This window comes from Rhinolophus sinicus, chromosome 1, assembly GCF_057876585.1.
Source record: "Rhinolophus sinicus isolate RSI-liver-muscle chromosome 1, RSI-T2T, whole genome shotgun sequence".
NCBI classification, from domain to species: Eukaryota; Metazoa; Chordata; class Mammalia; order Chiroptera; family Rhinolophidae; genus Rhinolophus; species Rhinolophus sinicus.
The window spans coordinates 39,670,945-39,684,505 of record NC_142501.1 but is presented as its reverse complement, the minus strand read 5'-3'; the positions used below and the strand labels follow the sequence as shown (position 1 = coordinate 39,684,505).

Here is a 13,561-nt window from a genome sequence, read left to right as displayed (position 1 = left end):
CTCATTTTCTTCCCTAGAAATATGCAGCATTTTCTAAAACATAAGCCTACTGTATTTTATTGAAGGCAAATGGAAATATTATCACTTCATAACAAGTGGTTTAATTTTTACTGATTTTTTAAAAAAGAATATTAAACTAAGAAGAGGAAATTGCAAGGTTCAAAGGACTTCTAACATTATATTTTACAACTTAGCAGTTAGTTAAGTTGCAATTAGGTTGTGAGTATCCAACATGATGTTTGGTGACTAAAATAAAATGCAAGAATGAGGCTGATGGTAGTCTGGGGGGAAAAATGCTCATATCCTCAAAAGGCAATGGTTTCTATCATTTAAGAGCACCTCTGGTCATATGTCTTATAGAATTACGGGGTAGTTTTTGGGGAAAATTCGTGGATTCCTCAACTTTCAGCTGTGTCTAGAAGCCCTTGCTTGCTACTGAGTAGTTAGAAAGTCATTGGGGAGAGCCTTGAGCAGAGAACATAAATATTTCATTTTCATTTATCTTCCCATGATTGAGTCGTTAATTTTTCATTTTCAATTTTGATCTAAGAAGACATTAGTTCTTTAGTGTGATGATAGATTTGAAAAGGGTAAAAGCCCAGATTTCATTTAATTTAGAGTAAAATTCACATTTTAGGGCAAGAGCCTCTTCAAATAGCAAGTTGATTTTGCTGTGTGGCAAAACTGGATACCTTGGATTTCTAGCAAAGGCAGGACTAAAATTCTGGTGTTTTTGGCTTCTACTACGATGTTATTTTTACCATATCAGGTGCCACTTCAAAAGAAGGGTAGCTGCTAAGATATTTTTGGTAAAACCCCAGCTTGAATCTCATGTGGCTATCATCTAGAATCAACAGAAGTGCCTTTGGAATTGCAGGGGTTTTTTTTTGTTGTTGTTTGTTTGTTTTTTTAAAAGATATTTGTGCAGTAGAGTGAATGTGATGTGGCAGAAAATGACTTTATGCTCAAGTTCTGTACTTAATCTACAGCTTCTCGGAAGGCACCTGACCCCATCAGTGGGTCAGCCCCTATGCTGCTCTCTTCTGAGAATTTCCCCAAGTTCCATATTGACCAAGTTATCTAATTAGGTGTGAATTCTTTGAGCATAGGTACTTACACACTTTTGTATTCTTTCTGGTGCTTCTCATCTTACTGTTTTTATTTCTCATGATTGGCATCTTGTCCATTTGATTTTCAAGTTTTATTCATCTTGGTTAGTCAAAATAATCATCAAGAACATGACCAAGGACCTGGAGATTAGTGAATTAATGTTAGATTCTCCTTGTGAATACTGTTCTTATGAATCCTTGGAGTTTGGAACATTTTGGATATATGGTTGGTATCTTAAAAATATGTAAGACTTTATGGGTGGTGTTTCGAAGTACATATAACATATGGATTGGCTCAAGGCTTACAGACAACTATAATAAAATAGTAAGACCTAGAGCAGTGAATATACATGCAACCAAAGTATTCTCTTAATTGGAGTTGTGGAGGGTGCAGCTCAGCTCCAAGTCCAGTAGCCATTTTCAATCTTTAGTTACAGTGGGCACAGCCCAGCATTCCATGTGGGAATTGAACCAGCAACCTTAATGCTGAGAGCCCATGCTCTAACCAACTGAGCCATCCAGCTTACCCCTCTGGTAGCTCAGTGCAGCTCATTGTCTTCAATCTAGTTGTGGAGGGTGCAGCTCACTGGCCCATGTGGGGATCGAACCGGCAACCCAGTTGTTTAGAGCTCGCGCTCTAACCAACTGAGCCATCCACCCATCCTTCATGTTGATTTTTGTATTTATATTTTTGTTTATATTAAGTTTTAAAAACACCAATTCATGGTTCAAAGATAGAAAACAATGTAAAGAGATAGCATGAAAAATCTGTCTCCTCTCCTTTTTTCCGTCTCCCTAGGTCCCACCCCTTGCAGTTAACCACTGGAAGGATTTCTTATGCGTATACTTTTATGACCTTCCTCCCTTTTTTACACAAAAATAGCCCAGCTATGCCTCCTCATCCTCTCACTTAACACTGTTTCTTTCCTTATCTGTACACAGAAAGCTTCTATGATGGGTCTTTTTGTGAGTTACATCATCTGACTGATGTTGGACTTGAAAGGCAGGGTGATATATAGAGACCAGTCATGGAAACAATAGAAACTATTTCTGCAAATCGAAGATTAGTGAGCTTCAGGCTTCTCTATCATATTTGAATCTCCAGATATAGTTTGTGGTAACAATACCATATGTGAATGTAAACTCCTGTAATATAAGCTATCAAAGATTAATTTATATTGAAAATGTGAAATTATGTTTCTTAACGTCTTGGTCTAGGTTATGATACAGGGAGAAGTTATGTTTATTCATATTGTCTCGTCTTGGTCTAGGTTAAGACACAGGGAGAAGTTATGTTTATTTATATTGTCTAAGTCCTAATTTGTTTTTCAGTTATCTATCAAACTAACCTATTCTAATATCCAGTTGGTATAAAATATGCAAAGGAATATATTTTTGGTTTTCATTTCTGAGATGGTTAGCAATTATACAAATGAAAGTGTAGGTGCCACAGTAATAAGTCCTTAATGGAACTTAACAACAAAAGGAACTTTAATATCTATAAAATTAAACTGTTCATCATTATCGTTAAGAAAGCATAACTTTATTTTCCCACAATTGGCATTATGAATAAAAATACTTGAAGATAAAGCGGACATTGCTAATGGTAGCATAAATAAAAAATCAACCTAGACTTACTTCTCTAGAGCATTTTCCCCATAAACAATTTTCATTTTCATTTAAAAATGAACACCAGGTTTTAGGAGCAATATTAGTTTGGGATGTTTGAGATAAAAGTGAACCAGATGTCTAAAGCCCAAACAATAAATGTATTTCTCCAAGGTTGTGCCTAATTCTACATTTCCTGAATCCAGATGACATTAGAATGTTTAATAAATTTCTGAGATTTAGGTGAGATCGAATTTATCAGATTTGTTTTTGATTCCAGAGATAATATAAATGTGTACCATTTTCATTTGCCCTTGAAGTGGTCCTAATATTTAGCCAGATTGTTTTTTTTCTGGCAGATGTATTCACTTCCTTTATGTGCTGTGCTCATAGCGTGAGACTGCATGTGGAGGTGTTCAGAGACCTTGAGAAAGCTCTAACTTAAATGGGGGGACTGCTAAGAAAAGGAGCTACACTAGCTTTATGAATCCAGACTGATGGACACTATGGGACATGATTATATGATCATTTATCAGAAGATTTTTCACTTCAAAGAGATAAAGAATTGAACTAAAATTTGTATGGAGGACAAACAGACCAGGTGTTAGGTCAAGAATGAAGACTTCTGTGCAGTGATTTTTTAGCTTCAAGTAAGTAGAGCACCAAAGATCCATGCAGTGTCTCAGTTACAACTTATTTCTGATTCCTAGATTGTTGTAGGAGATAAAGTTGTTTTGATGCCCGTGAATGCAGGACAGCCACTACATGCCAGCAACATAGAGCTTCTTGACAACCCAGGGTGTAAAGAGGTAAGTTGAGGAGGAAAGGAAATTAATGTGTTGATTCTGTTATGAGAGGAAAAAGGTACGTGGTTTCTTTCATTATCCTCATAAGCATAATTCCAGTTATGCTAATTAGGTGCAAATAGATAATGATTAGTTATTGCTATTTTCAGCTGGTCTTTTGAAGACATTTGTGCTGAAGTGTGTACTTCGTTGTCCAGAGTTGTCTTTTTTCCTTTTTCACTAGTTGAAGTAATAATTTCTGGTATAAAATGGAATCTACAGTCTTATAACTTAATATTTCTTCATTAATAGGTGAATGCTGTTAATTGTAACACTAGTTGGAAAATCACTTTATTCATGAAATACAGTTCCTATCGAGAGGATGTACTGAAAGGAGTAAGTATGTCCTACACAGAACATTTCCTGGAAGGATTAAAGGTAGTCTTATTGAATTTCTAGATGCAAAACCTGCGTGTTGATAGTTTAGAATGTGACTGTAAACTTATGAACCTAGAAGGTGACTATATATTCACTACGAGTGTTTCATTGAGTTTCCCTCTGTATAAATATCATTAAAAGCCAAGTAGCTATCAGAAGGGCCCAGAGTATCAAAACCAGAAAGAGACATCTGCTTCTTTTGTCTTATGTTTTCTTGACTTGTTTTTCTAGGGTGACGTTGTTAGATTGTTTCATGCAGAACAAGAGAAGTTTCTGACTTGTGATGAATATGAGAAAAAACAGCACATTTTCCTTCGTACAACCTTGCGTCAATCAGCCACTTCTGCTACTAGTTCTAAAGCACTTTGGGAAATAGAGGTGTGTAAATATTTGTTTTTTGGTTTTAATAAATATTTATATCAAAAAGACAAGATTCACTAGGCTGATTGTTTTATTGCTATAGGCATCATTTATGACACGCCAATAAAACAATAATTTTTGTGAACTGATTTGTACCTCTTAATGTAATTGCTGTGACCAATTTGAAATGTTTCTACTTCCTTTATTATCTTCTCTGAGGCACCTCTCTGTCTCTCTAGTTTAATACAAGCATATATATGATTTTGCTTGTTAGAAATCCATTGTGAACTGTTGTCCAGACTGATCAGACTGAAGGCCATGCGCATCAAATGGCATTGGAGTTAAGATGGAGTAGGCTGACTCACTTTAAGTAAACCTCAGAACTATGCAGTCACTGAAAAGGACATTTGTTTCTTCTGGGGATGTCATTTCTTTTGGGATAAGGAGACCCGTAGTTAAGAATTTATTCAACCTTCAAAAAGCATTTTTTAATTGCTCCAGTATGGTAGCGTAATTAGGAAAATGTAAGATATGGATTTTTCTTTAAAGGACTTTTCTGTACAGTGGAGGAGATAAGATATGCGTAATTACCTATAAACAAGCCGCCAACATCTGATAAAGTCCATCTTGATTTACTGGACATCCAGGCTTATAGCAGTCATTCTCAGCCACTTGAAACCTATCGTTCCTCTTTGACAGCATGTGACACTTCCTTTGATATCCTAAAATGGAATTCATAGGTAATATTATATATATATATATATATATATATATATATATATATATATATATATATATATATATATATATCATGATTAAAAATAAATAAAATACCCAAATTCTAACATAAAAAAGAAGTAAAAGGAAAATGATTTATAATTGAATCTGTATTTCAACATGTAATTAATTACCTACTCTAGTAGGTATTATATTTATACCTATCCTTGATGGATACATTTGGATTTGAGAGAAGTGATAAATGAAGAGGATAAGAAAACATTCTATGAGTACAGGAAAAGGGAAAAGGTTCTTAGTCTGGGATCCATGAAGAGCTTCAAGTTATCTGTAAACCTCTAATAACTGTATACAAAATGGGTATGTACCAGTATGTGAGATAACCAATAGATTTTATCAGATTCTTAAAGTTATCTATCTCTTCCCCCAAGGGAGCAAGTATTCACACATTGACAAGGTCACAGTTGCTTGTGTGATTAGCAAAGAATTTGTGGAAGAATTTTGATTTGAGAACTAAGCCTTGTAGAATGGGTAGGTTTTTGGCCACAGGAGGAGCATTTTTAAAGACTTCATTCACTTTGAAGTATTTTTACAATTATTATCTCATTTGAGCTATTGGAGTAGGGGAAGACATACAAGCTGGAGTCTAGCAATTGGCATTAGAAAGTTCTATATTAGCAAACAGAATCTGAGGCTGGGGCAGGAGACCATAGTAATAAAAAGAAAGTAACCTGTGGTGGGAGAATAATGAAAAGTTATTTAATGAAATTAAATAGCAGCCTTATGTTATTTAATCTTCACAACAATTCTATGAATTAAACCCATTTTGTACATGAAGAAACAGGCTTGAAAATGTTAAATTACTTGCTGTTATCACACCATAGTAACTGGTGGAGCTGGGACTCAAACACAGTTCTCTTCAGACGGTAAAACCTGAGCCTTGCTGCTGTACCAGGCCACCTGTCATAACCAGCTGTTTCAGAGCTTCTGCTTTTATTCTTCATGTGCCTAGTGGCTCAGCATCTGGGGGCAAGGCTAGTCCCAAGGACAGGTATCAAAGGACATGGTGTTAGTAAAAAGCACACATGGAAAGGGCCAAATATGAAGTTAGTCCAGACCGCCAGGCCTTGGCATTTGTGGTTCTCTCTGCCTAGAATGATCTCTTCCAATCTCTCTGCATGACTGTCTCATTCTGATCCTCCAGGTTTCAGCTCTCATGTCATCTCCTCAGAGTGGCCCAGGCTGATTGTCATATCTAACGTAGCCTTCCCTGGTTACTCAGTCATGCACTGTTTGCTTCCTCCTGGCACATGCCAAATCTTATTCATTGAAAGTGCTAGTCTTATTCATTGCTGTGTCCCTATTGCCTAGAAGAATACCTTGCACATTGTAAGTTTTTAAGAGTCTGTTGAATGAATGTTTGAACAACAAATGGTGGGGGGAGCCCGACAGTATTTCCAGCTTTGGCCTGGGAAACATGTGTTTTGGAGTAAGTCTGTATTTGCAGGTGTAAGGTGTGAGCATCATGTGTGCACCGAGAGCCAACTGTTATGTTGCTTGATCCTTTATGGGGAATTTTGTTTTTCTTCCACGTTGCCCTCTTATGAAAACATATAGTAGATTTGACAAGTTAGCATTAATAGGCCGGCACCCTGTGTATACTCTTGGCACTTGCTTGCCAGGAACAGGAATAATTTTTAGTCATTATTGTCATTGTTCTTTTTGTCTGTAGGTGGTTCACCATGACCCATGCCGTGGAGGTGCAGGACAATGGAACAGCTTGTTCAGATTTAAACATCTTGCAACTGGGAACTATTTAGCTGCAGAGGTAAGACTAATGGATATAGTGCTATTACATCTCCGACTTTGAAATCGTGAAATAGGCAGGTTCTCCAAAAGATGTTACATTTGTAGGAAAAAATACAAATGAGGAACATTATACAGATTTGATTATTGTCTGTCATGTTTTGGGTTGGCATATAAATTATTCTTAAAATGTAAATATTAACCAATGCCTTGAAATAATCTTTGTCTTAAAATTAAACAACAATCAAAAGCAATAACAACAACAGAATGCTGGTGGTTGGTTTACTGTAAAGTCAAGTGGAATGGAGTATCTGATATTTATATGTATGTAGTTAGTCCTAAAATTTTCTATATAGTTTCACTCTTTCAGCGTGTCGGCACTGGAGAGATGATTGATTCATTGTTGATGTAGTATAGTCACTAATTTCAGGTTGGGCTTCAGCGGCCACTCTTTCACTATTGGGTGGCTCCAAACCATTGGAGATAAAAGGGTTTTCGTCCTGATATGGAACTGTCTGAAAACTGCCAATAAAAATGGTGAACACATAATGAAAGTTTTTCCTTTCTCCACTAAAAGCCTATTGATATTCCAATAGATAAGAAGGGTAGGTAGGAGTAATAGCATAGAAATTTCAGAAATGATATAATTAAAGTTTGGTTATCTAATGTGAAAATAATTTTGAAAATATTTGTTTTTAGATGTATGAAAATATCCATTCATTTTGCTCTCCTCAATTTTGTTTCTGTGTCTCAACTTCGAGTTTCTTCTGGGGTTCTAAACCAGAATCTGGCCTTAGAATGTTTACTATTACTTATCTAACTTTTGCTTTTGGTTGTGAGGGAGGTGTGGGAAGTGGGGGTGGAAAACTGATGAGAAAATGGTGTGGGAAACAGGACGTTTCTGTAAACATGCTGACCCCCGTCTAAACAGCCACCTAACTCCATTACCCTCTCCATCCTATTAATCCGTGATAATTTTTTTAGTCCTTGCCACTATCTGATTTATTGTACATTTTATATTATGCGTACGTATTATATTTCTCTATCAGGAAGTACGCTCTCCAAAGGCAGGGATTTCTTTTTTTTAATCATCACCACTGTGTCCCCAGCACTTAAGGCAATGCCTGGAACTTAGAAAGAAGTGGATGAATATTTTTTAAATGAATGAAGGAATATAAAGAACCTATTCAGGCTTCTATAAGCTTAGAGGATGGGAAGAAGGAAATTTAGGGATTTGTATCTGAGAGGCATTTGGAACAACATTTGGGCAAATAAATCTCTCTAAGCTCTAATACCCTCCTCTGGAAAATGAGGATAATCATAATATTTATATAATAAGATTATGAAGAGAATTAAATGAGGTAAAGTGCTTGGTATATAATGTGTGGCTCATGGTAAGCATCCGGTAAGTGATGCCAGCGTGATTACTTTGATTATATGATAAATAGGGATTCTTCTTACTTTTATAAACATCTGATTCATTATTTATGAATCTCCGCAAGTAAGTGAAATAAAGTTTTGCAATTTAGTGCAAATTTACTTGCAATTTACTGCTTATACTATAAATGTTTTGAAGTTTTTTGAAAAGTAACCCTTTGAAGCAAAATTAGGCAGTACAGTAGAGAATTTTGTCTAAAATAAGAATTAGAAAAGACTACTAGATATTTTATAAAAGATAAGAAATTAGGATTAAATTTCTTTTGGCTCCTCTGTTAGTGACTCTTTTCCTTAATTCACTTTTCAATCAATGGCTGTTTTAGCTTCTGACGTTCTATAGAAAAATGATATAGTTACCCATTGTTAGTTTTCCTTGTTAATCTCTGCAATTAAAACTTGTATCATTTGATACAAATGATTAGGTTATTAAGATTTAAATTGTTTATTAACTTGAATGAAAATCCAAGACCTCAGTACATAAATGAATTCATTAAAAATGGAAAAACAGAAAGCAGTTCATTCCTTGAGAAGAATTTGAAAGACTGTCTTTTCATTCTATTTCTAGAGAACACAACTTTAAGTGCCAGATGCTATTTTGTCCATTCAAAGGTCTGGTGTTTTTGTAGGACCTCTTTTTTGACCTTTAATACTTTAGATAACATCTTTTTAAAAATTCAAGATGACGGAAGAAGGATAGTGAAGCATTAAGTACATATCTGAAAATGGAAAATTAGAAATCTATTTTCTATTGATTTGAAACAGTGTAACAGAATGGATGCTTCTGTGTTGTATTCTGACATCGCAGGAGAAGTCATGGCCTCAAAATGCTGACATCTATAAGTTGGGGTTTTATATTTCATATGTCAGCTAAGTTCAGACAAGACCCTGGCACAGTCTTATCTCAGATGCTTGTCCTGCTGGGGTGAAAGCGTCCAGAGCTGTGGCAGGACCACAGTGATGGCAGTCACTTGATACAAAAATTGATTTCTAATGCCAATTCCACAGTAGGTGGAAACTATCCTGTGAGGAACAATGATTATCCTTTTGTCATTTTATTTTTTAAAATGCTCAAGTCTTGAATTTAAGCATTATTCATGTCTCGAGTGCAGGGCGTTCTCAACACTTTGAGTGGTAACTTCCTAGCATTATTTGCTTTATTATACCCTTCTTGCTAGGGGAGAAAAGACTCCATGGCTTTATTTCACTTTTTTCACTTTTACTTTTAATATCTAGATACTACTTAAAAAGTCTGACACATATTGGGATGTTGAAAATGTAAGAGCTGGGAACAATTATTTTTGGGATTCATAAAAACAGCAAACATCATCTTGAAGATTCTATACTCTTGTTAATATATGTTTCTTAAGTGCCTGATAAGTGCATAGCACGGTAGAGTGCACTGCAGATAGAGAAGGAAGCAGAGGAGTCAGTCTTCGGCCTTCAAGAAACTGACCTTCTGGTTCAGAAGGCAGCATGCAAAAAAGGACACAGGGCCGTCAGCAGGCAAGTGCACGTAGGGCTGATTACATGTGCAGGTGGAGTTGGGTTAGTGTGAGATCAGCCAGAGAAGGCTCTGGGGTGGGGTGAACTTTTCCATGGTTCTGAAAGAAAGTGACAGGCACAGGTTATCAGAGAAATAAAAGGACAGTCCTTGTAGAAGTTGCCAAGGTGACATAGAGAGAGAGAGGGAATGTTTAAATGATGTGTAGACAATGTGAAAAAGAGAGGCCAGCTAAAAGAAAGGGCTTCAGCTAAAAGAAAGGATTTTGAATGGAGGGTTTTGATTTCATCTAATTAGTAACAGGAATGAAGTTTGAAGTTTATCCTGGTAGCTACCTTAGAGGTTAGGACTGGACAGCTATTTGCAAACATGTGGTAGACACCAGTGATGGTAGAAAAATCTAATTTCTGTCCTTCAAGAGCTCCCAGTACAGGATGATGAACGTTTTGCAGCAATATGAACCACAGCGGGCTTATGCAGAAGCACTGAAGTGCACAAGACCCGTTAGTAGAGATGCTGGGTAGTATGAGGAATGGTGCGGGGGCCAGAGGAGGAGCTGCCTGACGGAAGAGTAAGGCGGATGGGGAGAGAGAGGAAGCGCAGTGAGGGCAGCTGTTACACAGGCAAGGAAGTGTGTAGTATTGTACACACTAGTTTCACATGTATGATACGTATGTGTACCACACATAGGATATGTGTGAGTTTGGAAGTGATGCTGGAAGGTGAGGGGGGCAGGGTGGTGCAGCCAGAAAGGTAGGGCAGCTGACTTTTTCAGGCCACACCTATTAAACTAAGGACACTGGGTTTTATCTTTGAAGTAAAGAGCGGCCCTCTAAATAAATCTGTGCTTGAAGAAGAGCATTCCAGAATCGCACTGTCTGATGTGTGCCACATGTTGGCTGTTTCCATTTAAATAAATATTATTAAAATTAAATATAATTTAAAAGTCACTTTCTCAGTCACACTCGCCACATTTCAGGCTGCTCCGTAACTACACGATATGGGACAGTGCAGTTACAGTACATTTCTGTCACCACAGGACAGGTTCTAGTGGACAGAGCTACTCTGGAGCCTTTGTGAAGTGACTGGCAGGGACTGAATTTAGATGCAGAAAAACCAGATAGGAGACAAAGGTATGATCCCTTCAAGGAATTCTGAGGACGTGAACCAAGGGAGGGGTTGGCATTGGTAATGGCAGGAAGGGGGAGACGATTTTAGGACATAGAATCAATGGAGCGGAAATCCATACAATGTTAGGGGCTAAGGAGTAGGAGGATTGGGCTTTGGAGAACTGGGAACGTCTTTTACCAATTTAGGGACTATGGGAAGAGGTACAAAGCTGATGAGGGAAATAATCCATTCAATTTTGAATATGTTTAATTGGAGTGGCTTGTAAAATGTCCCGGTGAAGATGCCTGATAGGCACAGGTTTCACAACTTCTGGAAGTTTGGGGATTGGCGAGGGCTGAAGAAATAGATGTGGTCCCCATAGCATGGATGAGATCAGCGAATATAAAGAGAGTGATGGGACCATGAAGAACTCCATCGTGGAAGGGTGGACAAAAGACTGGGAGCCTGAGAGGTCAGAGAAGCAACTGGAAAATCAAATGGGCTGAATCACAAATGCTAAGCAAAGGAGGATAGAGTTTCAAAACGGAGGGAGTACTGTTGAAAAGGTTAGGGACAAGCCTTTTATAACATTTGGCAAGGACATGGTCATTTGTGAGTTTATTGAGAGCATTTTTAGTGGAAACCAGAATGCAGGGGTGGCGGAATGATGAGGAAACCAGCAAATGGATGTAAGTGTTGACTGAGTTTTCATATCATTGCTGTGAAAGGGGAGAGTAATAAAGGGAAAGTAAGAGTCCTATTAGATAGGTTTTTATAGTCTATTTTAGAAAATAGAATGGATGAAATGTGAGCTGTTTTTGCATTAAAGGGAAATACCTATCAGAAGGGCAAGATTTGCCAGTGTATTACTCTTTTCCCTCAGTCTTTCCACTCTCAACATGCATATTTATAATCTGAAATATTACTTTAATGCGCTTGAGGCATTCCTGGTCAATTGGATTATGTAATTCTTGAATTGCCTTTGAGTTTATGGTGTTTATATTGGCCAGAGTGGTAAAGAGAGCCTAGTGTTGTGGGAAAAAAACAATCTCATGTATACTGCTCACAATCTTTGACTCCAAGTAAATATTTAACCTCTCTGAACCTTGGCTCCCTTGTGTGTAGAAAAGGTGGTAATATATATTATATGGGGTTATTTTGGAATGAAGGAAGATAGGAAGTGTTCAGCACCCTGCACATAAAAGGAATTCAGTAAGTGTTAAGTCCCTTCATTTTCATGGAGAGGAAGGGGAGAGAAAATGCAAAGTAGTGTTTATTATTATTATTATTATTATTATTATTATTATTCAGAACTAGTATTTCTTTGTCAGTCAGATAACAAGGTGGTGGTGGTGGGGATTTTAGTAGCTCACCACTGGATACCTTGTATCTAGAACAGTGATATTTAATTCACCACATTCTGTAAATATTGGATGATTGAATGGATAAATCATAGAGACTATGAAGTTGTAAATCCAATCATTTCACTTTACAGAAAAAGAAACCCTGGCTTAGAGAGGCGATTTATTTTGTTCAAAGTTTAGAAACAAGATAATGATGGTATTTCAGTTGAGTGCTAGACTTGTCCCGCTTCAGTGGTTCTTGCCCCTCAGGGGACGTTTGGTAATGTCTAGAGACATTTTTATTGTTACAGCTGAGAGAGGGAGCTACTGGCATCTAGTGGGTAGAGGCCAGGCATGCAGCTAAACATCCTACAATGCACAGGACAGCCAGCCCCCACAACAAAGAATCAGCCAGCCCTAAATACCGGTAGTGCTGATGTTGAGAAGCCCTGGTGTACATTATGCTGAAATTGCACTATCATTTGTGGACTGCCTGCCAGGTGAAAACTCTACTTTGATATTGTGAAGAGACCAAAGGTAGTTAACATTTGGTCCTTGTCTTCTTAAGAGTTTGTAATCTAGAGAATAATATTAACTCAATCACGGGGACATTGATGCCTCTTTTGCAATTGTTTCCATCATACACACACATCTAAGATAACTGGTTTTGTGTAATGTTTAAAATTTTAACATCTATAGGTGACCATGATAAATCTCACAATACATTTAAAGGGCTGCAACCTTAATTCTAAGCACAAATGAGAAAAAAACACATAAAAATTTATTTATACATATATTTCCTAAGCATGATATTATATTTGAGCAGTACTTACTGGGTGGCTAAGTTATTCAGAAAAATGTAATAAGCCTATTGTTTGTGAAGAAATGAAGGGGGCACTATTCAATGGAAATTAGACTACCATGTTTCCCTGAAAATAAGACCTAGCCAATCAGCTCTAATGCATCTTTTGGAGCAAAAATTAATATAAGACCCGGTATTATATAAGACTGGATCTTATAGTATAGTAGAATAATACTGGGTCTTACATTAATTTTTGCTCCAAAAGATGCATTAGAGCTGATTGTCTGGCTAGATCTTATTTCCGGGGAAACATGGTATTTGATATGCTGAAGATTCTGTAGTCTAATTATAGAGACAAAACACATAAATTGCAAGCTATTTAAGCATAGCACCTTTTTTTTGGTGAATTGTAGAAAACATCTAGGAATTAGAACAATGATCTAACACTATTTAGATTTTATTCTGTAAAACGTTTTTGATGTTCTGAAATCCAAATTTCCAACGTGGGGAGGAGATCCCCCTCCCCA

At 36.9% G+C, this 13,561-nt stretch overlaps 1 protein-coding gene across 1 annotated transcript in view; it reads left to right on the top strand.

The window, feature by feature from the left end:
• ITPR2 (inositol 1,4,5-trisphosphate receptor type 2) overlaps positions 1-13,561 on the top strand; it is a 432,120-nt gene that overhangs the window by 90,167 nt on the left and 328,392 nt on the right. The window contains exons 6-9 of the mRNA XM_019737570.3: positions 3,428-3,526; positions 3,815-3,898; positions 4,172-4,318; positions 6,768-6,863. Coding sequence (XP_019593129.2) covers positions 3,428-3,526; positions 3,815-3,898; positions 4,172-4,318; positions 6,768-6,863 — 426 coding nt within the window. The remainder of the gene's footprint in view (positions 1-3,427; positions 3,527-3,814; positions 3,899-4,171; positions 4,319-6,767; positions 6,864-13,561) is intronic.